The sequence below is a fragment of the Lepus europaeus genome, chromosome 3, assembly GCF_033115175.1.
Source record: "Lepus europaeus isolate LE1 chromosome 3, mLepTim1.pri, whole genome shotgun sequence".
Taxonomy (NCBI): Eukaryota; Metazoa; Chordata; class Mammalia; order Lagomorpha; family Leporidae; genus Lepus; species Lepus europaeus.
In genome coordinates, this window is record NC_084829.1 from 6,647,073 (window position 1) to 6,671,444 (window position 24,372).

Consider the following 24,372-nt stretch of genomic DNA (forward strand, 5'->3'; position numbering starts at 1 on the left):
TCAAGTCCCTTTCAAAGTGGACGCCAAAGTCCCTACCACGGCTTGCGGGGCTATAAGGGTCTGGCCTCCCTCTCTCCTTACAGCTCCACTGGTCTCCTCACTGCTCCCCAAACATGGGGGCCCCCTCCCCACAGCTGCCTGGCCCCTCCCCAATCTCCTTAGGGTCTCTACCTCCAGGCTATCTTCTCAGCAAGACCCTCGACTTAAACTTGCAAACCAGCACTCGCCTCATCCCACCCATTGCTCCCAGCCACCCCCTTCCTGTGTGCACTTCCTCTCGGTGGGCCTCTGAGGACCTTCCACGGACACTTGTTGTGTGGACCATCTGTGCATCTCAAAGACTGGAAGCTCCACCTGCAGGCAGGGTGTGAGGGTGCCTCCTTCCTCTTTATCCCCACTGTTGGAACCATGCCATGCACGTGGAAAGGGCTTGCCTACACACGTGGATGCTCAAGTCCTTTAAAGGAAACCGTATAGGATTTGTGTAGACTCGGCGTACATCCTCTCGTATCCTTAAATCATCTCTAAATCACTTATAACACCTCATACAGTGGACTGTTGTGTGCGTAGTTACTGTACTGTGTTGTCTGGTGAGTAGTGATAAGCAAAAGTCTTTACCTGTTTGGTACAAATACAATTTTTTTAAAAATTATTTTCTACCTGCAGTTGGTTGAGTCCAGGGAGGCTAAACCCATAGGTCTGGAGGGCCAACCACTTGGTAAATGGTGGATTGTGCTGAGGGTTCCATGCCTAACATGTTTTCTATGTCTCTTGCAGGGTGAATATGAGATTTTGCTAGAACTGTACAATGAAAACCATTCCACCGTGGCCTGCGCCAATGCTACCGTCCTCTGTTCCTGACTGTGGCCGGCAGCAAAAACACAGCAGGTTCAGTCTCCTTGGCACTCCAGCTTCCCCAGACTGAGCCTGCCATGGAAGAAGAACCAAGGGACAACGGAGAAAGGCTCTATAAAGAAATCCTCCAAAGAGTGCAGCTGCTAACCTCAGCCCCAGGCTCAGCCATCTGAACTTCCAGACTTCCCAGACGCAATGAAGCCCTAAGTCATCTGTTTCCCAGGAGCCTCTAGGCAGCCACCAAGAAGTCTCCAGGGTCATCCTTCCCCTCTAATTAGTCAGCGGCACAAGACTTGTCTGCGTTTCAACTCCTCAGGTGCACCTGCTCACGGTGACAGGGAATAAAGAAAACTGGCCTGTGACTGATCCTCCTGGCTTGCAGAAAGAATCTTAGCACAAAGCTCTAGTTAGACAGTCATTTCCTCTAGGAGCACACGCAGGGGGCTGGTGCAGCACCAGAATGGAATCGGGGGGATAAGGGTGTGGCTAACATGAGAGCACTGGGAAAACCTGCCATGGCTGCTTCTGGACACGGCCCCATGCCCCTGGCCCATGGGGTCTGAGATACTGATGAGAGCTCACCAGTAATCGCATCAGTATCCCCCTTGTCCCAGTGCTCGCTTCCCCTTCATCACCCAAAGTGTGATGAGACCTAAGCCCAGCTCGAGATGGCACTCGTCACAGCGCTCAGTCTGTCACTCAAGCAACAACTGCTGAACACAACACAGCAGACACTGTGCCCTAGGGGCCACACCAGGGAGCCAGACACAGGGCCTGCCTTCAGGGAGCTTGTAGTCCCTGCAATATTAAGAAGCCACAAGGCCCTGCAGTGGACACAGCACTTCACAGTCAGGTGAAATGCCTCCTCCAATGGCAGGGCCATTTGGGCAACCCAGCATCTCCTCTCTGAATGTGCCGGTGGCGTGGCGGGCCCTACAGCCCCTGCACTGTGCCCTGCGCCCTTTTCCAACTCTTCCTCCCATGTCCCCGGGCCCTGTCTAGGTCTCGTGCTCCTGCTAAGGGACTGGAGTAGGGTGGGTAGGCTGACTTTATCAGTTGCAGATCTTTTATATACATATATATGTATATGTATATGTGTGTATATATACATATATATGTATGTACACATGGAACAGATTTCCTGTGTTTCATATATACAATTTTAAGAGCATAATGATACTTCCCACACTGCCACCCTCCCTCCTGCTTGCTTTTATTTTTCTTTAATTTTTTGCCATGACATACTTCCAATATATTTTATAATCATAAACTTCACCCCCCACTAAATGAAGAATTCAACCAGCAGTAAGCTGAAAAACCACCGCTCCTCAGGAGTACAGCCCAGGGCTATCCATAATAATCAACTCTCAAAATACCCATTTTGCTCATCTACATTACATTTTTAAAATTTTTTTTTAATTTATTTTTTTGACAGGCAGAGTTAGACAGTGAGAGAGAGAGAGAGAGAGAGAGAGAGAAAGGTCTTCCTTTTTCCGTTGGTTTACCCCCCCAAGTGGCTGCTACAGCCGGTGCGTTGCAGCTGGCACGCTGTGCCGATCCGAAGCCAGGAGCCAGGTGCTTCCTCCTGATCTCCCATGCGGGTGCAGGGCCCAAGCACTTGGGCCATCCTCCACTGCCTTCCCCGGCCACATTACATTTTTTAAGAGTCAACCTCGAAAACCAGCCGCTGAGGTTTCCTGGGTTATAGAGAAACAAACTTGGCGCAGTGTCTGTGCTTAAGCCCAGGAGGTCTGGGAGAAAGGGTGTGCACAGCCGTGCCAGGCTAGAGAGCAACACGTGAACACACGCAGGCAAGATGGCTCTGTTTTACAAGGGAAGAGCAGTTGCTAATACTGTGCCCCTCCCTCCGGCTCAGGTTGTCCGCCCTGTCTGTGAGGACCCAGCAGAGGTCCTGGGCGGATTCTGCGGCTGAAAACTCAAGCACACAGCAGTTTCACAAAGGATGTCAACTGAGAGAAAAAGAATGCTTCTTGGACCCCCTAAATAGGCCTTTTTTGCATCCCCTGTCTCGAGCCTTAACTGTCACCCTCAGTTTCGTTCTCCCAAGTTGAGACAGATGTTCGTGGTTCAGGAATCACTTATTAAAATACAAGCAGCCGTGGGAGAAGCAGCGCCAGAACCACCGTCATTAGATAACACCCTGGCAGAACATGCTAACTAATCAGGTGTGAAATCAGTGGCCCAGGAAGCAGGATATGGTAAGCTTGCAGCCCCAAGCCAAGGTCTCCTAGGCCAGCCATTTGGGTGGTGTCTGGGGTGGAGTAAGGGACCCTGACAATCGAGCAGCAAACCTAAAATCCAGTCTTAGAAAGAGATATTTCTCTTTCTCTCTGTCTCTCCTCCTCTCTCCATTGCTGTGTCTTTCAAATAATTAAAGAAATCTTAGAAAGGACGCAGCTGTGTGGCACAGCGGGTTAACTCACCTCTTGCAAAGCTTGCAAAGCCAGCATCCCAAATCAGGGTGTCAGTTTGAGTCCCAGCTGCTCCGCTTCTGATCCAGCTCCCTGCTGATAAGCCTGGGAAGGCACTGGAGGACGGTGCATAGTATTTAGGTCTCTGCCACCATGAGAGAGACCCAGATGGAGTTCCTAGCTCCTGGCTTATCCCTGGATGTTGTAGGCATTTGGAGTGTGAACTAGCAGATGAAAGAGATCTCTTCTCTTCTCTTCTCTTCTCTTCTCTTCTCTTCTCTTCTCTTCTCTTCTCTTCCCTCTCCCTTGTCACTCTGCCTTTCTAATAAATGAATAAGTAAATGAGATATTGCTACTGCTCCAAAAATCACTACTAAGCAGCAGGTGTTTGGTGTGGTGATTGACACCACTTAGGACGCCTATACCCCATATCAGAGTGTCTGAGCTCTAGTCCCAGCTCCTCCTCCAACCCCACCTTCCTGCTACTGCCAGTCCTGGGAGGTAACAGGTGATGGTGCAAGCACTTGGGCCGCTGCCACTCACATGGGGAGACCTGGATGGAGTTCTAGGCTTCCAGCATCAGCCTGGCCCAGCTCTGGCTGCTGCAGGCACTTGGAAGAGAACTAGCAGATAGGATATCTGTGTGTGTGTGTGTGTGTGTGTTGTGATCAGGATAATGTCATGCCGTGCCCCCCAACCCCGAACCAACACCTCTGTGGAAATCTCCCTGCTCCAGTCATGTGGTTGCTCCAAGTCCTGCCATGGACTTCGAGGGAAACATTAGCTCCTCTAAGAAGCAGTTCGTAAACTATTTTTGAGGGAAATTCCAGCACCCACGGGAAGCGCTGCCAGTCTACGGCGCAGGCAGGAGGTTGCACAATGCTTTGCAACAGTGTGGTCACATCACAGGGTGCCTGGCACGGGCACAACCTCAATCTGGCTTCAGCGGGTGGGGACGGGGTTGGAGGCTCAGGTGTGCGAGGGTTCACAGTCACCAGCCCTACACCATCACTTCTCTGCAGTTCTGCCACAAGACGCCCTGAATACCGGCTGCACCCCCAGGCAGACTTTCCTGTGACAGCAAACCATTCCAGCCTTGGAGACCCCACATCCAGTCTCCGTGGTGCAGAGGACGGGACCCACCCTTAGCCCAGGGCCCTGCCATTCACTCTCACGGGGTCACAGAACCACTTCCGACCAATCACTTCGGCCCTGCCCTGGCTGGCTCGGCTTCATCACCTGGGCACCCCTGCAGCGGGATCAGAGTCAGCCCCCTGGAACCACAGGCATTCCCCAGTGAAAACTACAAGAGCTGGACAGGAGTAAATGGAGAAGGGAAAGACCGTAGGAGCCAACAGTATGTTCTAGAAATCAGGCCAATTCCGCGCGTGTGTATTTAAATATTTACTTATTTATTTGGAAGGCAGAGTGATAGAGAGAGACAGACAGAATCTTGCCTCTACTAGCTCATTCCCCAGAGGCTCCAACAGCTTGGGCCTAGGCCAGGCTGAAGCCAAGAGCCAGGAATTCCACCTGGGTTTCCTACGTGAGCAGCAGGAATGCAAATATTTGGGCCATCGTTCATAGCTTTCCCAGGGGAATTAGCAGAGAGCTGAGCAGCTAGGACTTGAACTAGCACCCCAAAATGGGATGCCGGTGTTACAGGTAATGGCCTCACCTGCTACACCACAACACTGGCCCACAACATAGGCAGCTTTCGAGTTCTAATTCTGCCCCAGCTGCTCACTGTGCCAACTGTAATAATACCTACCTCAAAGAGCTACTGTGAATTAAACCAGAGAATACAGGTAATGTGATTATAACTATGCATGTCACTCAGTAAAAGTGAGTTATTATTTTTAATAGATTTATCTTTATTTATTTGAAAGGCAGAGTTAGAGAGAGAGAGGGAGGGAGACAGAGAGAAGTCTTCCATTTGCTAGTTCCCTCCCCAAATGGCTGCAATGGCTGGGGCTGGGGCTGGGCCAGGCCAAAGTCAGAGGTTTGGAACTCCATCTGGCTCTCCCTCACATGTGGCTGGGACCCAAATACTTGAGCCATTATCTACTGCTTTCCCAAGCACGTTAGAAGGGAGTCGGACTGGAAGTGGAGCAGCCATAACTCCAACTGGGGCTCATATGGGATGCTGGCATTGCAGGTGATGGCTTAACCTACTGCACCACATATTACTATGTCAGGACAAGTGTTTGCATGAGGAGCTCAAGCCCATTTCCTAGCTGACCTCTCCAACCACAGAAGCCTAGCCCTACTCCCTAAGCTCACGTTTTCTTCTGGGACCAGAAACACTTTCTCAGCACCTTGACCTCTTCTATGCATTGCTAATTTTATTCAGCCTTGGTCGGAGGAATGAATCATGACCTGTGCAAAGTATTTAAGGAGACATTGCCCACCCCAAGGCTGAAGTACAAGTTCACCCCCAACAGAAACGCAGTCACCAGGCCTAAGGGGCCAGTGGAAGAAAATGTGTGTATTTTTTAATTAAACTTGTTTTCTGCAAATAAAAAGGCACATCCAGGAAGTGAAGAACAAAATGTAACATCGGCAAATTTAACAATTACACCTGCCTTCAGGAAAAATAACCCAAAACAGCTGGTGAGACAACAGAGAGGGGCACATCCTGATCCCGACCTGGACTTGTCAGGGAGAGCTTAGCAGCTCAGCAGTGCAAGTTCAAATCCGTATCTTCTGTTCTTTTCTCAGCCAACAAAATAAGTTGCTGCCTGATTGCCCAGTCACTGTGTCAGATAAGCAAGGGTCTTAAAGGAGTTGGAGAAATGCTATTTTATATTGCGTTTGTCAACACCTTCAAGTGTTTAGTTCAAAACAGAAGCCTTCTGCTGCTTCAAACGCCTGAGCCTGGAATTGGTGTCTCCCCCTCCGGCCCGGCGTGTCGGTCAGGTTTACATTGCTCCAGTGAAACCCCTGAGACACATTCCTTAGGAAGCAAAGAGCTTCATTTTGGCCCATGGTTCTGAATGCTCACTGGGGGAAAATGCTTCCCTTAAATATTTTTTTTGAGGAGTCATTGTATTTATCTGAAAGGCAGGTGGCAGGTGGAGATCTTCCACCTGCTGGTTTGGCCCAGGCCAGTTCCTTCTGAAGCCAGGACCCAGGAACTCCCTCTGGGTCTCCCACATGGGTGGCAGGGGCCCAAGCACATGGGCCTTCTTTCACTGCTTTCCTAAGCGCCTTAGCAGGGAGCTGAAAGGGAAACGGAGCAGCCAGGACTCAAACAAGGGTTTGTATGGGATGCTGGTGTCGCAGGCAGCATCTTCATCAAACTAAGCTCACTTAGAAGAAATCAAAGCACCAAGGAGTTGTTTCAGGATCTAGGAGGGAATGTGGGCTCTGAGATCTGGCAGCCCCTGTGCCTTGGCCCCTGCCGAGGGCAGCCGATGGCAATGGAGGGTGCTGGGCGGAGGAGGGACCAAGGCTGAGACAGGAAGCAGCGAGTGAGGCTGGGCCTCAGTCACACTCTAAAACCAGGCCTCTGCTGAGAGCCACCGGCCAAGGACATGCCAGGACCTCAGGGCCTCGGCACTATGACCGAATTAGACCTCCACCCTCGTGGCAGCATCAGCTCGTGACCTTGGGGCTTTAACATCTGCGAGAGTTCAGGACCAAACCACAGTGCTCAGCTTCTGTTGAACGTGTGTGACAAAACCGGATTCTTTCTTCCAACATCTCGACCTCCTCACTCCCAAGGAAGGAAATCTAGGCATCAAGGTTCCTGTAGCCGAAAGCGATTTCTTCCTCCAGCTGAAATGTTTCTGGATTTCCCCAAAACCCACCCAAGAATAGGAAAGTGGAAACCTTCCATGCCCCTGACGCCTCCATCCTTGTGTGTGTGTGTGTGTGTGTGTGAGACTTCCCCTCCTGTTCTTCTTGAATGAAAAAAATGTAAGAAGGAGCAAAAAAAAAAAAAAAAAAGAAAAGAAAAACAAGCTGACACTGATTTGAGCATTTTCTCTGTGCTAGATATTTCACCTGCACCTCAATACTTCAGAACAGCCCCTAGGAGTCTGATGCGACCTCCCACCTTATTAACAATGCACCTGAGATTCAGAGACGGCGGGTAAGTGGCCCAGGGCTCCTTGCCTCCTGAGGTTGGGACGCAAATCTGCCTGACTCCAAAGCCACTCTCTGTCTGACACTGCCTCGGATGTTGGCTTAGAATATATAATAAAGGAGCATCTTACAGCTTGCGTTGTGGGCTTGCAGAATGTGTCAGCTCAAGCAGTAGACACGCAGAAAACAAAGGCAGGCTTAAGAAGGGCGACCTCATACCGCAGATGACAGCACAGCGAGAAAGAATGTACGTGTGTGTGTGTCACAGACGTTTAAAATACGCACTCCACTGTGCAGCTTCACAATTTACAGAAACTCCCTGATAAGGGTATGTCCAGAAGTTCACAGAAAATGGAATTAAAAGATAGCCACGCATATGAGGGAAAAGTGCATATTATACCACATTGTGCTTGAATTTCAAAAATGTTTGTGCCAAAATAAATTCATCTTTTATTTCTATTTTTTCATGAACCTCCTGAAGTACGCTTGTGTGATCTTCAACAAGCTCCATGGTTTGAATTATAGAAGAATGTCCCCAAAAGGCCCAGGTACTGGAGGCTGGGTCCCCCAAGTGTTTTTTTTTTTAAGATTTATTTATTTATTTGAGAGGCAGAGTTACAGACAGAGAGAGAGGTCTTCCATCCACTGGTTCACTCCCCAAATTGCCACAATGGCCAGAGCTGGGCCAGTCCAAAGCCAGGAGCCAGAAGCTTCTGCCACAACTCCCAGGCAGGTGCAGGGGCCCAAGTACTTGGGCCATCTTCCACTGCTTTACCAGACCATAAACAAGGAGCAAGATTGGAAGTGGAGCAGCCAGGACTAGAACCGGCACCATATGGGATGCCAGTGCTGCAGGCAGAGGCTTGGCCTACTGTGCCACAGCACCGTCCCCAGTCCTCAAAGTCTTCTAATGAGCGATGGATTAAAGCTGGTGACTTGATGTGATTATGGAATCTGGGAAGTGAGCCCCCTGGGAGGTCCTTAGGCCACTGGGGGCTCAGCCTTGGAAGCTCTCATCAAAGTGTTGGTTCAACCTAGCTTTCGGCCCTGCCTGCTGGCTCCCTCCGTACACACTGTATCTGCAGCAGAAGCCAGGCTAACGGGACTGCCTGATGCTGCTCCCCTCCAGAACTGTGAGCCCCAGGAATCCTTCTTGTCCTGAGAAGTCCGTCCACGGCGCTCTAGTTAGTCCCGACGAGCTGAGTCACAGTCACTCGCCACCACACCAGCAGCCTCGTCTGGCCTTTCCCTCCCCACCTGCCTTTCTTCCATAAAGTCAGCACCGCCTTCTCGCCCAGCGTGGTGCTGAAGACGATACGGGGGAAAAGTGAAATGAGCGATGGCTACTACAATCCCTGCTCAAAGCCAGCTCACATGCTAGAGGGGAAGCTGGAAAGCCTCAGTCGTCTCTACTGACTCTCATGATGACACCTGGTGAAGCCAGGTTTACACCCAGCGTGCACATGAGTTCAACACGAGACAACAGCGCTGCGGTGGAGACAGACATGGGCTTGGGGTCCACTTCTGCCACCTAAACACCATGGACCCCTTTCCTCATGTATTAGACAGGGACAAGGACAGAACCTGTCGCTTCACGCTGTTCGGATATAAAACAATCACCATATAAGGTGCAGCACAGGGATGGAAAAGAAATTAGCAATGCCATGTCGTGACAGCACTCTAACTAGGCCTTCCCAAGACATGGTGCCAGGCACAGCCCCAGAATTCAGTTAGAAAAGAACCTGAGTCTCTGGGTTGTCTCTGCGGAGGGCGAGACTTGCAAAGCAAACCCAGCCATCCTCTTGTGTACGAAGAGGCCCTCAGCTTCCTCTTCGGCACCCCCACCTCCAGTCACTCTGCTCAGATACAACATTCTAGCAAAGCAGTTGTGCCCAGGGCCAGCTGCCCAGCCTCCTGCTGCAGTGCCCACGGCACAGCTCTCCACATCCAGCCCTTCTCATGTGTCCCTACTGTACAATTTCACAGTAAGCGAATCACTGGGCTACTTTACTACGGCCACAATCACAGAAAGACGTCAAAGGTCCTTTCAGGCAAAGGGTACTTTAAGCAGGGGAAAAGCTGACTGCTGAGTCAGGGAAAACAAAAACACTATCTTTTAGGAAATATATTCAGTAACTAGGAACCCTACAGTCCCAAAGTTCCCATCTAACCCAGGCTCCTCTTCCTTTTGGCTTTTCGTTTTTCCTTCCTTCCCTCCCTTCCTCCTTAAAGTGATGTAAACTTGGGAGCATGGTGCCAACGAAAAACAGAAGGATTGCCTCACCCCCATCGCTTCCTAGCTCGTGCCCTTAGTCAAGCTACTTGCTGTAGGTCTTGCCTTCCTCATCTGTAACACGAGGTAACAATTTCTGCTTCGCAGACCATTTCGTGGACTATGTCCCCTTTGGTATTGGCAGGCACTCAATAAACACCTGCATTTCCTCTCCTATTTCCTTCTTTTGAGTCGTTTTTAATGGCATACGCTAAAACAAGCACATGATTTTATTTTTATTTATTTATTTGAAAGGCACAGAGAGACAGATCAACAGAGCTCCCATAGGCTGGTTCACTCCCCAAATGCCAGCAATGGTTCCCAGCCGGAGCTGAATGCAGGACCGGGGGAACTCAATGCAGGTCTCCCACATGAGTGGCAGGAACCCATCGTCCACTGCCTCCCAGTGTTAGTCTTCCCAGGAAACCGGAGTCAGGAGCCAGAGCCAAGATGCAAACCCAAGCACTCCAATGTGGATGCACACACGCAGCCCTTAGGACAAAGGCCGGCCCCAGCACATATTTATACAGAACATTAGAATGGCTTTAAATATAATCAAGAAAATGTGCAACTTGTGTCTTAAAAAACCGAAGGGTCATCTGGGGAAGATGAAAAACTTAGGAGAGGGGCCCCTGTGCTCACACAGTGGTGTGCACATGCCTGGCGTCTCGTGTCGTCCATGTGCTTCCAGCATGTGGAAGACTTCATTGGGAAAAACACAGGAAGTTTATTCTCGGTTTATTTTCCTTAAGGGACAAGGAAGAGAAAATGAATTCATGGATGTTTTAATACTTGATGTGCCTTCCCCAATAATTCCACAGTTTTTACAAAGTGTGTACCATTGCACAAGTCTGTTCAGGCTTCTTTGATCTTGAAATACTGGCAGCCAGGAAGCTATACTAGAAACTTGTTCAAAGGCATTCTTCAAATTTTTCTCAAAATGCCTTGTTCTTTGTAAGGGTGACAGTCCCTTTAACTGAGGCTGGGAACAGACTCAGACTCTCCTAATAGGACAGGAATCTCTTATCCAAGAAACACAAAAGAGTAGTGGGTCCTCTTGGGCATCATAATATTTGAAAAGGTTTCTCTCCTCCTTCTCTCTCTTTCTTTGTCTCTCTCTCTTTCTCTCTCTCTCTCTCTCTCTCACACACACACACACACACATAAATGCACATACACAGGGAAAGAAGAGTGGGGATTTCTGAAGTGATGAACACAAACTGGTTCAAACACCCTAGAAAGAATGACATCGGGAGAAGACAATGCTTTGTTGGGAATCTATGACCTTGAACCCTTTGACCTCAGCTCTTCAATTTAAACATCACCACTACCCTGTGAAGTAAGACTATCCCCATTTAAATGCTTCTTTATAACAAGGTTCAAAGAGGTTAAATGAATTTACCATCGTTGAAACTAACATCCCTCTAAACTAATATTTAGAATAATTGAAAGTAGAGCTATTCCTAATGGAATCACGCTTTAGATAAAGTACAGAGACCAGGTGTGTTTGTGTGGTGTGTGTGTGTGTGTGTGGTGAGCTGTCACCAGGAGTACAGAGTGAAATGTGTGTGTGGTGTGTGTGTATGTGTGTGTGTACGGTGAGTTGTCACCAGGGGTACAGAGTGAAGTGTGTGGTGTGTGCATGTGTGTGTGTGCATGGTGAACTGTCACCAAGGGTATGGAGTGAAGTTTGGGGGGGGCGATGAGCTGTCATCAGGGGTACAGAGAGAAGTGTGCATGTGTGGTGTGTTGTGTGTGTATATGTGTGTGTGTGTGGTGAGCTGTCACCAGGGGTACAGAGTGAAGTGTGTGTGTGTGGTGTGGTGTGTGTGTGTGTGGTAAGCTGTCACCAAGGGTACAGAGTGAAGTGTGGTGCATGTGTGTGGTGAGCTGTCACCAGTGGTACGGAGTGAAATGTGTGGGGTGTGTGTGTGTGCAGTGAGCTGTCACCAGGGGTACAGAATGAAGTGTGTAGGGTGTGGGGGGGGCGAGCTGTCACCAGGGGTACAGAGTGAAGTGTGTGTGTGGTGTGTGGTGTGTGGTGTGTGTGTGTGGCAAGCTGTCACCAGGGGTAGGAATGAAGTGTGTGGGGTGTGTGTGTGTGCAGTGAGCTGTCACCAGGGGTACAGAGTGAAGTGTGTGGGGTGGGGGGGGTAAGCTGTCACCAGGGGTACGGAGTGAAGTGTGTGTCTGGTGTGTGGTGTGTGTGTGTGGTGAGCTGTCACCAGGGGTATGGAGTGAAGTGTGTTGGGGGGGGGGGGGGTGTGAGCTGTCACCAGGCGTACGGAGTGAACAAGGCTGAGGATTTGGTGTGAGCACAGTATCTGCTCTCAGGGTCCGGACCGCGGTCAAAATGTCGGCAAGAGTGCCTTCCTCTGGGAGCCTCCAGGGGAGAACCCATTACCTTGCTCTCGCAGCTGCTGTGGTCTGAAGATGATCTGGCTCCTGAACGCACAAGGCCTTCAGACTCTACCGCTGGAGTGTGCATTTGGCACAGAAGTTAAGACACGTTGGAGGTGGCTCTGCACAGCAAGTTGTCTCTGGTATTTCTGGTGGTAACTGAAGCTAACACACCACTCACATGCCTGGCTCCCGGCCCCCTCCTCTACCTGCAAGTGATTGCATCTCTGTGGCTTTTTCCCGTAGCCACATCTTCCTGAGTCTCTTCGGCCCCAGTCCACCTTGAAGGGCCCACCTGGATAACCCAAGGTCCATCTCCACATCTGAAGGTCCTTACGTTAATCCACCTGCAGGCAGCAGGTGCCGCGAGGGTCCGGGAGGTGGATGTCTTAGGGACCACTAGTCTGCCTTCCCTGCTGCTTCAGTGAGGCCGCCAGAGTGCCTGACTCAGCTGAGACCCTTCCCAGATTTACAAAACAAAATGAATCCCTTGTTAGATTAAAATCGCCAAGCTCTGTGCTACCAAGAAACAGCAAATTCCAGACAACCCTGAGTTGTGAGCTGTCAGTTACACAGAGGCAATGGCTTCATCTGTGCTACCAGGGTCAGTGTACGAGGTCTTTGTGTAATCAGAAGATTAAACACAGAATCACCACGTGATCCGGCAGTTCCACTGAGGCACGAATACCCGGAAGGATCAGAATCAGGGCTGTGAACAGATGCCGGTACAGCCGTGTTCATAGCAGCACTGCTCACAGCAGCCACAAAGGAAGGGCAACCCAAGCGCCCATCTGGGATAATTAAATACACCAAATGCAGCACGTGATAGTCGAGTTATCGTCCAGCCTTTAAAAGGAAGGCGATTCTGACACATCACAACCTGGGTGAGCTCTGCCCTGATGCTCACCGAAACAGCCAGTCACAAATGGAAACACTGTGTGGTTCCTCTTACATGAGGTGTCCAGAGGAGTCAAAGTCATAGGGACAGGAAGTAGAGTGGTGATTGTTAGGGGCTGGAGGAGAGGGAAAAAGGCAAGTTGTTTTACAATGGGTAGATCTGCCAGAAGATAAAGTTCTGGAGATGATGGCTGCCCAACAAAATGAATGTCTACACCACTGAACTGTACGTGGTGAACATGGGGAGAGGTGCCTGGTGCAGAGGTTACGAGACCACTCGGGTGCCCACACCCCATATCAGAGTGCCAGGGTTCAAGTCCCAGCTCTGCTCCCCGTTCCCATTTCCTGCTAACAGGCACACTTGGACCCAGGTGGGATATCTGGATTGAGTTCCTAGCTCCCACCTTAGGCCTGGCCCAGCCCTAGTTGTTTTGAGCATTTGGGGAGTGAACCAGTGGATGGAAGATTCATTCTCTCTCTCTCTCTCTCTCCACCCCCACAATATCTCTACCTCTCAAATAACTTAATTTTTAAGTGGTTAAGATGGGGATATTTTATGTTATATATATTTTACCACAATAGAAGTATGTGTGGGTTTTTCTTTTTCTATTTCCACTAAGAGAGGAAACAGAAATAGCCAGAAGAGCAGCTCTGGTGAAGAGCGTGCATCCTCTCCGTCAGCTCCGGGTGTTTTGTCAGCTCTTCCACTGCTGAAGCTCACACTGGTCCAAGGGGCAGACCGGGCAGGGGTGGAACAGGCCGTCCTTGACCCGCCTGCCGTTCCCTTTCCGTCTGAGCCAGGTCGCTTTCCTCTTTCCCTTGTCACTCCCCAAGCCTAGGTCTCCCGTTTCTGTTTCCCAGTAGCTCTTGGACAGTCCAGCTGCCCCACCAGCATCTGTTGCTATGGTTTCCCCACACCATTAGTCTCCCTCCCCACCCAGTTCCGGGATTTGCCTGCCTTGCACGGTTCAGAAGGCACCCACAGAGCTCCAAATCTTAAGATTCAGACCATAAATCCAGGTTGTGTACCCGCCAGACTCTGTGTCAAGCGTGTGTCCCTGGGTGCTTGAATTTCCCTTAAACATTCCCAGTTTCTTGGCTGTGCCTCTACCCTGGCCCCTCTCCTTGTTGGAAACAAGAACACACGCCTCTCTGGGGCAGCTCACCAGATTTGCCACAAGCCAACAACAGACGAGCAAATCCCCGGCAGAGAGCAGAGTAACAGAGCCGGGCTCAGCCACAGAGTTCCCAGGGCCCTCAGCAGCCTCCACAGTGCAGATGCATGGGGTCCCCACTGCAGTCAATCAGTTCCTCGGAGAGGTACAAAGGGTCAGAGAGGAGGGGAAAGACCACTGCTCTAGGCAGCTTTTTGCTACTGTAATGAAATACCTGAGCGAGGCTACCCTTGAATGAATAGGGGGAGAACAAGGGCCAAATGGCACAACACAGGCTTGTGTGAGGGCACCCCTTGCGGCACCCCACTGTGGTGGAGCATCATGTCTGTGTTTCTAGCTCTCTCCTTAAAAAGCCAACACGGTTCAACCATGGAGCCTCCACCCTAAGGACTTCATCAAATCACAACACGTCTCAAGAGCCTTGCCTCCAATCATCATGATTAGATTAAGTGTCCACCTTTTAGTCCCAAAACAGAATTGGGAGGGGGTGTTGTTGTGGCACAGCCAGTTAAGCTGCCTCTTGCAACAATGGCACCCCACATCTGTGAGCCGGTGGGAGTCTTAGCTACTCTGCTTCCAATCCAGTTCCCTGCTAAAGCAGCCGGTTATGGCCCAAGAGCTTGGGCCCCTGCCACCCACATGGGAGACCAGGATGGCGTTCGAGGCTCCTGGCTTCAGCAAGCCCAGCCCTGGTTGCTTCCACTACTTGGAGAATGAACCAGCAGATGGAAGATATTTCTCTTTCTCTCTCTCTCTCTCCCCCATTCCCCGCAAGTCTGCATTTCAAATAAATAATCTTTTCAGCAATTGAATTAATACAAGCATTTGAGGGCACAAAGATTCAAACCATAGAAACCATGTTCTGAGATGGCAACCGGTAACCCTTGAAGATGGTAAGTCTGTGGCTAAAGAGACAAGCCAGTAAGAGACTCCACACAACACCAGGTCACACAGAGAATGATCAACAAGAGGGAGCTCCTATCTGACCCACTGGTATTGCTACCAAATGACTTGAGATATTCTCAAATCCTACCCAAAGTGTATGCTGATGTCTCAGTTTACCACTGCTATGGCAAAATACCCATGTCTGGGTATTTTACATAAACAGGTTTATTTAGCTCAAGTTTTGGGAGGTCCAAGAGCATGACAGCAGCTTTTTCCTGACTCTGGTGAGGGCTTCATGGAGGATGACCTCACAATGGCGAGTGGAGCAAGGGTGATCACAGGACAGGACAGGATCACAGGACAAGACAGGAAGCCAGAGAGCAGGGAGGGCCAGTCTTGCTCTTTTGTCCTGGGAACGAGTCAGGGTTTCATGAGAGCTGCACTAAACCCTTCCTCGAATCGTGCCCTCAGCAACCTAATGACTTCTCCCTAAGTCCACCTCTTCTAGCCCCACCCCTCTCAACATCAGCTTACTAACCACGCCTCCCAGGCACAAATCTTGGGAGATACACTCAGGCCATACACAAACCAGAGCAGCTGTGCATAGCATCGAACTCAAGAATAACAGACCTCGATGAAGGCCTTTCTCACCCAAATGGTCCTTTTCCAGGAAGTTTAGGAAAAGAGCATCAACAGGACCAAATCTATGTCTCAGGCCCACGTGAGACTTCCCATCTACCTGGCGAGTAGGATTAAACTCTTGTTCCAACACCAGGGTCTCCATCCCGAGGGCTAAATTATTTCAGGCATCTCTTTGGCGTGCTCATCCTGTAACTCCAAGCTTTCCAGTCCCCTGACAGCTACATTCCTCTCAGCATCTAAACGAACTCAGGATTCTCCTTCTAACAGCTGGCCTCTCCTGGATCTGTCAGATGAGCCACTTCCTCTCATTCTGCTTATTGCAGGGAGAAATGATGAAAAATTTAATTTCTAAATGTATCAGCCCAAGAGTAAAGTCCTCCCTGATGAAGCACCCGAGTTCTAGTCAATTCCTTAAACGCCTAAGTGCCGGCCTCTTTCATCTGCAAAGTAAAAATGAGGTCAAACTTTAGTTTGCAAAGAATGATTGAGTGTTGGGGGGAAAAAAAGCTTCATGAATTATACATTTGAGTAAACACAAGCTAGACCCTTCATTTATTTTACAAGTGTCACTGGATTTTAAATTTACATCACCAGTCAGGTAGGAAAAGAAAGTGTAGTTTTTTTTTGTTTGTTTTTTTGTTTTTTTTTTTAAGTTTGGGTCTGTAACGGGTTCACCCTTCCTGCTAAGCACCCATTTATCAGGTAGCAGAGGAAAGACAATAAATTCACAGAACAGTTTCAACTTTATTTAGATGCAGTCACGTAAACGGTCCCTTTGGTGAGCATTTTTGAGGAAATGCTATATCTGTGCCCTTTTTCCATGCCCACTCCTTCCAAGATCCTATCTCATGTGCAGGGGAGGCGGGTGCCTGTGACCTCATGGTGAGAATGTGAGGCTATGTGGGGACCCAAGGATTACCCTCAGCCCTGGCTTGTCTCGGCCAGTCTGGTCCAGAGGCTGAGTTGACCTGGTCCTGTCTGTTGGATCTGCCAGCCCGCTGCTGGTGCCCACGCCTCACATACACAGGCCGTTCTCTCCCAGTGGGATCTGCTGCTGACCCCGTCTCCTCACAGCGCTCAGCGGTCAAGGGTCACTGAGTCTCAGTCCCCTGGACCAGGCTCTGTGGGGCTACCCCTCACCTTCCCACAACTGGCCTCATAGCAGGGGGGGCTTTCCACTCGGCGTCAGTGAGAAGCAACGTAGGGATGCCAGTGTTGAACACGTGCACTCTGTCCAGCCTTGCCTACCGCCATCTGTCTCAGTCCATCTGTTTCCCTAACAGGATACCTGACGCTGACCAATGCATAAGGGTATCTGTTTGGCTCCTGAGCGTAGCAGCTGGTGAGGACCCCCAGCTGCATCAGCACACGGTGGGGAAGCAGGCATGTGGAAGGGAGAGAGAGGCCCCAAGGGAGCAGTGGAAGCAGGAGAGCGTGCTGCGAAAGCCACGCACTCGCGCTGTGAGCAGTCCAGTCCTCAGACACCTGATGTACTCCCACAAGGCAGGCACGAATCCCTTCCTGGGGGGGTACCCCAACACCTAATCATCTCCCGCTGGGACCCACTTCCCAAAGGTTCCACCACTCTCACACCTGTACAGGGAAGACCAAGCCTCGAGCACAGAACCTCTGGGAGACAAACCATATCCAAGCACAGCATCTGACCGCGGAGGGTCATTTCCCACCGCGGGGATTCTGCACAGGGAGTTCTCCAGCCCTCTCTCCACCACTGCCTTCTCTTTGTTGGATCTGCCCCTCAGTGTTGTGCTGGAGCCTGAACCGTGGGCTCCACAAGGCGTTACAGTGTTTGCCTATTACTACAGTGTAACCATCCCACCACGTTCAGTCTCAACCCCCTAGCTATTTAGTAGCCAGACTGTAAAATCTCTTGAAATTCAAACAGTCAATTTGCAAGAACTGATACAAGTCAGCACCAACGCTGCCACCTGACAGTCTCAGTGCTCCCAGGATGAAGACAGAACCTTCCCGCTTCCCGCTGTTTACCTCTCCTGCCTCTTTCTCCCTATTTTTTTTTTCCTCATTATCTTCCAGGATGAGAACTGATGGGTTTTCCCCTCTTTTTTCTACCCACACCAGTAAGCTGCAGAGCCAAGACATGCATCTTCTGCACCCGAAGGCATACAATAGGACCTGAGCCCCATAGGCTTGGTCCCTAAGAGGCTAAATAGGAATTTAAAATATGAGAAAATGTTTTCCCCTTCCAAATCCTACTACTAGGCTGTTGGAGCCGATTTTGAATGTCCGAAGCTGAACGTGTCCTCTTACTCACGCTGAATCATTTCTATTGATCTTTCTTCACGTTTACTAGTGCTCTCCCCAGTCAAATCCATGAAACCCACTTAGTTTTCTAAAAATTTGGTTATTGTATTTTTCACATCTAAAATTCCCATTTAGGAATGGGCATTTGGCACAGCCATTTAGACACCATCTGAGACATCTACATCCCATATCAGGGTGCCTGGGTTCGAGTCCCAGCTCGGCTTTCAATCCTAATGCCCTGGGAGCTGGCAGGTGATGCTCAAGTAGCGGGGTCCCCACCACCCCTGCTGTGGTTTCCTCTCACTGCCCTCGGCTGCTTTGCTGAGACTTCCTATCTTTCCAGCTACTTCGAGAGGAATCGCCATGACTTCTCGGGGCATGTTTATACCACTGCCTTGAGTCCTGGTCAGGTAATTTCAGGACATCCTGGCTCTGGTTTGCGCTGAGTTTCTGTTTTTGGTTTTTCTTTTTTTAACTGTGCAAGTTAAGATTTTCCTGGTTCTTGTGTGCTAATTTCAAATGGTTTCATGGATATTATGTTTTGTTTTGTTTTGACAGGCAGAGTGGACAGTGAGAGAGAGAGAGAGACAGAGAGAAAGGTCTTCCTTTTCCATTGGTTCACCCCACAATGGCCGCTGCGGCCGGCGCACCGCGCTGATCCGAAGCGGTTGCCCCTCTTCCAGGCCAGCTCTCTGCTGTGGCCCGGGAGTGCAGTGGAGGATGGCCCACGTGCTTGGGCCCTGCACCCGCATGGGAGACCAGGAGAAGCACCTGGCTCCTGGCTTCGGATATTATGTTTTTAGAGTCTATTTCTTACTTAAACTCTAGGAATTGTTGATATTTTCTCTCTTAAAAAAGATGCATTTACTTATTTTATCTGCTGGTTCACTTCCCAAGTGCCTGCAACAGCTGAGGCTGGGCCAGGCTGAAGCCAGGAGCCTGGAGCTCCACCTGGGTTTCCCCTGGAGGTGGCAGGGCCCCAGATATTTGAGTCACCGTCCGCTGCCTTCCCAGACACATTAGCAGCAGCTGGATGGGAAGCTACATGGCCAGGACTAGAACCTGTGCTCTGATACAGGATGCCAGCATCGCAAAGCAGTGTTCTAACCCGCAGTGCCACCATGCCATCCCCTAGCCATGGGGCTTCAATATCAGTTCTGTTTTCAAAGCTTTTGTGCTACTCAACTGTGTTGCACATGCGAGTCACCAGCTGCAGGCCTGGGTTTATAGTTGATTTCATAGTTCTGTTCTTACAGTCTTTGATGCTCCATTTATAGTGAGATTCACACATGTGCAGCCTGGGGGGGGGGGGTGTGATGAACCCAGGGGTTCATAAATGGTTTTATGAGGCTGATTTTCTGAGCTCCTCCTTCTCCACAATTTCACCAGTATTTTAGGGCCCCCTGGGGCTCCCTTTCTCAGTCTTCAGCAAGAAAGCTAGGGCTTTAACTACCTCACTTTGAAACACACTTGTTGTATTTGAGCCCTGTCTACTATCAAACAAGAAAAAAAATTGTTTTAAAGTAACAGAGTTCTGCCTAGCCTCTTACTTAGATCACAGCTCCTCCAACTGGAAGGGAAGTTTCCCTCCCTCGGAATTTTTTCAAAGATTTATTTATTTGAAAATCAGACAGAGCTCTTCCACCTGCTGCTGGTCCGGAATGCAGCCAGGAGCAGGAACTCCACTCAGTCTCCCACATGGGCCGTCCTCCACTGCTTCCCAGGTGCGTTAGCAGGTCACCGGATCGCAAGCGGAGCAGCTGTGACTCACACCAGCACTCTGACATGGGACGGGGGCATCCCGAGCAGTGGTGCAGCCCACTGCACCACGGCCTCCACTCCTGCCTCATGATTTTAAGTTCCTGTGAGTTCCCATTACGCCGCCGTCCCCACTGCCACCTCAGAACTGCTTGGGACTGGTATCCAAGAGAAAGAGGAGAAAGGGGACACTGAAAATGTTCCCTACTCTTTCTTGGCATCAGGAGACATCTTCCACTCCTCAACCCTGAGCCAGAAGGCTTCTCCTGGATTTTTCTCTGTGCCAATGCCCCCCTTCCAAGTCTTAGCCCAGGTTGAATCCAGGAAAGACTAAAGGAGGGGAAAACATGACAGCTCACTACTGGTCCAGCAGGACGTACAAAGTCTAGTCTTCTCCCCCAACACACCTGCTGCACGTACTTCCCGGAGTCCTCCGACAGCCACCCCATGCGCCCCGCCCAGGGCTCCAGAAGCCTTCTGTGGGTGGCGCGGGAGCAGTGCATCTGATCCATCTTATGTGGAACCAGAACCCCATGATGCAATCAAGGGAACTTCCTAAATATAAATCTGGTCGTGTCACTGCTCAAAGTCTTCACGGCCACCCTCATCCATCAGTGCCACCAGCCGCTCGGCACTCCAGCCTCTCCAGCTCCCATCATCCCAGCCTTGCACTCTAGGCAGCAGCAACCCTGAGCCGGATGGGCAGTGCTCTCCCAGCTCCCATGCAGCTCCCTTGCCCCATGTGCTTCTCCCATGTTCCCTGGGGACTTTCCCCAGGTCTCAGTAGAGATGAAGCTCTCCCTGGGAAACCATCTGTCACCCAGAACGGCTCACTTTGCCTACTGAGAGCTCCCACTGCCTCCGATGACAGCACCTGGCTGCCGCCTGCTCCCCAGTCCGTGGGCCTTTCTGCCGTCCCCACGGCCTGCCCCACCTCCTAGGAAGGCGCCGTGCTTTTACCAAGGCGACCTGGTGTGCTTCGTGCTGCAGTAACAGAGTACCTCAGCCTGAGTAATCTGTGAGGAGCCAAGGTCTGCTTCTTGGAGTTCTGGAGGACTGAGGGACCCAACTCTGTGGAGAGCCTTTACGTCGTGTCATCCCACACCGGAAGGGAAAGGGGTGGGGGAGGACGGGGAGGAGGGGAGAGGGCCAAGTGCAGCCTCTTCTCAGCAACCTGCTCCCGTGGTAACAGACCCGCCTCCAGGACAACAGCATCCATCCTCCCATGGACCCAGTCACCTCTCAGCACTGCTGCCTTCACGTGAACTCCGGGGGACACAGCGGAGCCACGGCAGTGTCTGGCACAGAGCGGGTTCTCCAAGGTAACTGTGGAATTGAACCCCGTGGGCACCAGCAGTGCTCCTGGGAAGCAGATTTCCTACCTCAAAACTCCTGCCTCCTGTGTCAAGATCCCCGACAACTGCCCATCATAGGTTCTTGGGGGGTGATGACACCTGCCCTGCCCCCAACCCTCACCGTCTGAGCCACCAGATCCCCAGCCTATCCTCTGAACCACATGACTGAGCACTGCTCCCTGAAATGAGCGCCCTGGACCCGTCACCACCTGTGGAACTGAATGGTGTCCGTGCCCACAGCGCCTCCCTTGCTGGATCCACTCGTAACCACAGACGCTGACAAAGTGGACCAGGATTTCCTGGCTCATTGTACCCACCCTGCCCAACCTGCCAGCCTACACCAGCGCCCACCTAAAAGCAATTGAATACGCAAGCCCTAGAGAAAATCTGAAAGTTGCTAGGAGCCACATTTTTATAAAGAAGAAAACAATTGAGATTAATTTCAATAATATATTCTAATTATAGCACAGTAGAGTAACTATTGCTGAAAGCAATTATGTATTTCAACATATCTACCATGGAGAATCTTAAATATTTCTAACACATGAAAAATGATAAATATTTGAAATGAGGGATACACTAATTACCCTGACCTGATCATCATACAATGTATGCATGGATTGAAATCACACTGTACCCCATAAACATATACAATTATTATGTTCTTTAAAAATAATAAAATATATTTACCTAACTTGGTTATCCAAAATATTATGACACATAATCAACATTTTAAAAAAATGCTTAGCAAGATTTTCTACATTCTGCCACTACACGTTGTAATCAACTCTCCACAGTAAAAGAAACAAACAAAAAAAAAGATTCTAAAGTGTGCATGAGAGAAACACTAGATTACATTCAAAGGATCTCCAATTAGACTCACAGCTGACTTCTCATCAGAAACCTTACAGGCTAGGAGAGAATGGCGAGATATATTCCAAGTCTTAAGAGGAAAAAAAAAAAAAAACTATCAATCCAGAATACTATACCCTGCAAAGCTATCATTTATGAATGAAGGTGAAATAAAGACCTTCCATAACAAACAGAAATTGAAAGAATTTGTTACCACCTGTCCATCCTTGCAAAAGATGCTTAAGGATGTACTGTACACAGAAACACAGAAACATGGTTATCACTATTAAAGAAGGTAAAGGAAGAAATTCTCCCAGTAAAAGTACAAAGGAAATCCAAAGTAAAAAATAGGAATATTTATGGAAAAATGGCAGAGAGAATTCCTTACTTATCAATAGTCACCTTGAATGTAAATGGCCACAACTCTCCAGTTAAAAGACACAGACTGGCTGAATGGATTAAAAATCAAATCCCATTTATTTGCTGACTACAAGAAATACATCTCACCAACAAAGATACTCAAAGACTAAAAGTGAAAGGATGGAAAGGCCGGCGCCGCGGCTCACTAGGCTAATCCTCTGCCTGTGGCGCCAGCACACCAGGTTCTAGTCCCTGTCAGGGTGCCGGATTCTGTCTCAGTTGCCCCTCTTCCAGGCCAGCTCTCTGCTGTGGCCCAGGAGTGCAGTGGAGGATGGCCCAGGTCCTTGGGCCCTGCACCCCATGGGAGACCAGGAGAAGCACCTTGCTCCTGCCTTCGGATCAGCGCGGTGCGCCGTGGTGGCCATTGGAGGGTGAACCAATGGTAAAGGAAGACCTTTCTCTCTCACTGTCCTCTCTGCCTGTCCAAAAAATAAAAACAAAACAAAGAAAAGAGAACACAAAGCCCTTCCCAAGTGCCGATTCTCAACCTGCCTACTGGAAGCTGTCACCAGCTTGTCTCTAACTTAAATTGAATTTCTAAAAAAAGAAAAAATTAAATGTGTGGTATTTAAAAGAACAAAAAGGATGGAAAAAGATTCCATGCTAGCAGAAACTAAAAAAGAGCTGGTATAGCTATCCTAATATCAGACAAAATAGACTTTAATAAAAAAAAAACTGTTAAGAGACAAAGAAGGGCACTAAGTAATGATTAAGGGATCAATTCAACAGGAAGATATAACTATTATACATGTATATGCACCTAATTACAGGTCACCTGGATATTTTTTAAAAAAGGTTAATAGCTTTAAAGGGATACATAGACTCCAATACAGTAGTTATGGGGGACTTCAATACTCCACTTTCAGCAATGGACAGATCAACCAGACAGAAAATAAGCAAGGAAACAACAAAGTTAATCAACACTATAGACCAAATGGATCTAATGGATATCTGCAGAACTTTCCATCCCATGGTCAAAAACACATATTCTTCTCATCAATGCATGGAACTTTCTCTAGGATTGATCATATGCTAGGCCATAAAGTAAGCCTTAATCATACTATGGATCTTCTCTGACCACAATGGAATGAAGCTGGAAATCAGCAACTCAGGAATCTCTAGAACATATGCAAATACATGATATGCTCCTGAATAAACAGTGGGTCATTCAAAAAATCAAAAGAGAAATTAAAAAACTTTAGGGAAAAAAATGAAGATGACAATACAACATGTCAAAACGTATGGGATTCAGCAAAAGCAGTGTTAAGAGGAAAGTTTATAGCAATTGGTGCCCACATGAAGAAATTGGAAAAGTACCAAATGAGCTATCAGTACATCTCAAGGACCCAGAAAAACAACAGCAAACCAAACCCAAAACTAATAAAAGAAAGAAATAATTAAAATTAGAGGAGAAATAAAACTGAATCCAAAAAAAATAACACAAAAGATCAGCAAAACAAAGAGCTGGTTTTTTTGAAAAAATAAACAAAATTGACACACCATTGGCCCAACTAACCAAAAAAAGAAGAGAGAAACCCCAAATCAATAAATTAGAGATGAAAAAGGAAATGTAACATGAGACACCACAGAAATAAAAAGAATCATCTGAAATTACTACAAAGAGCTGTATGCCAACAAACCAGGAAACCTAAAAGAAATGGACAGATTCCTGGACACATACGACCTACCTAAATTGTGCCATGAAGACATAGAGAACCTAAACAGACCCATTACCAAGATGGAAGTTGAATCAATAATAAAGACCCTCCCAAGGAAGAAAATCCCAGGACTGGATGGCTTTACTGCTGAATTCTACCATACATGTAAAGAACTAACTCCAATTCCTCTCAAACTATTCAAAACAATTGAAAGGGAGGAAACCCTCCAAAATTCTTTCTATGAAGCCAGCATCACCTTAATTCCTAACCTTAAAAAGATGCAACAGAGAAAGAGAATACAGACCAATTTCCCTGATGAAAATTTTATGATGACACAAAAATCCTTAACAAAATACTAGCCAAATCCAATAACACATCAGGAAGATCATTCACCTGGAACAA

General features: G+C 49.0%; 1 protein-coding gene across 1 annotated transcript in view; it reads left to right on the forward strand.

The window, feature by feature from the left end:
- The window catches only part of LY86 (lymphocyte antigen 86), a 68,372-nt gene extending 67,171 nt beyond the window's left edge, over positions 1 to 1,201 (forward strand). Inside the window, exon 5 of the mRNA XM_062187324.1 lies at positions 778 to 1,201. Coding sequence (XP_062043308.1) covers positions 778 to 861 — 84 coding nt within the window. The 3' untranslated portion in view covers positions 862 to 1,201. The remainder of the gene's footprint in view (positions 1 to 777) is intronic.
- The last annotated feature ends 23,171 nt before the right edge of the window (positions 1,202 to 24,372 follow it).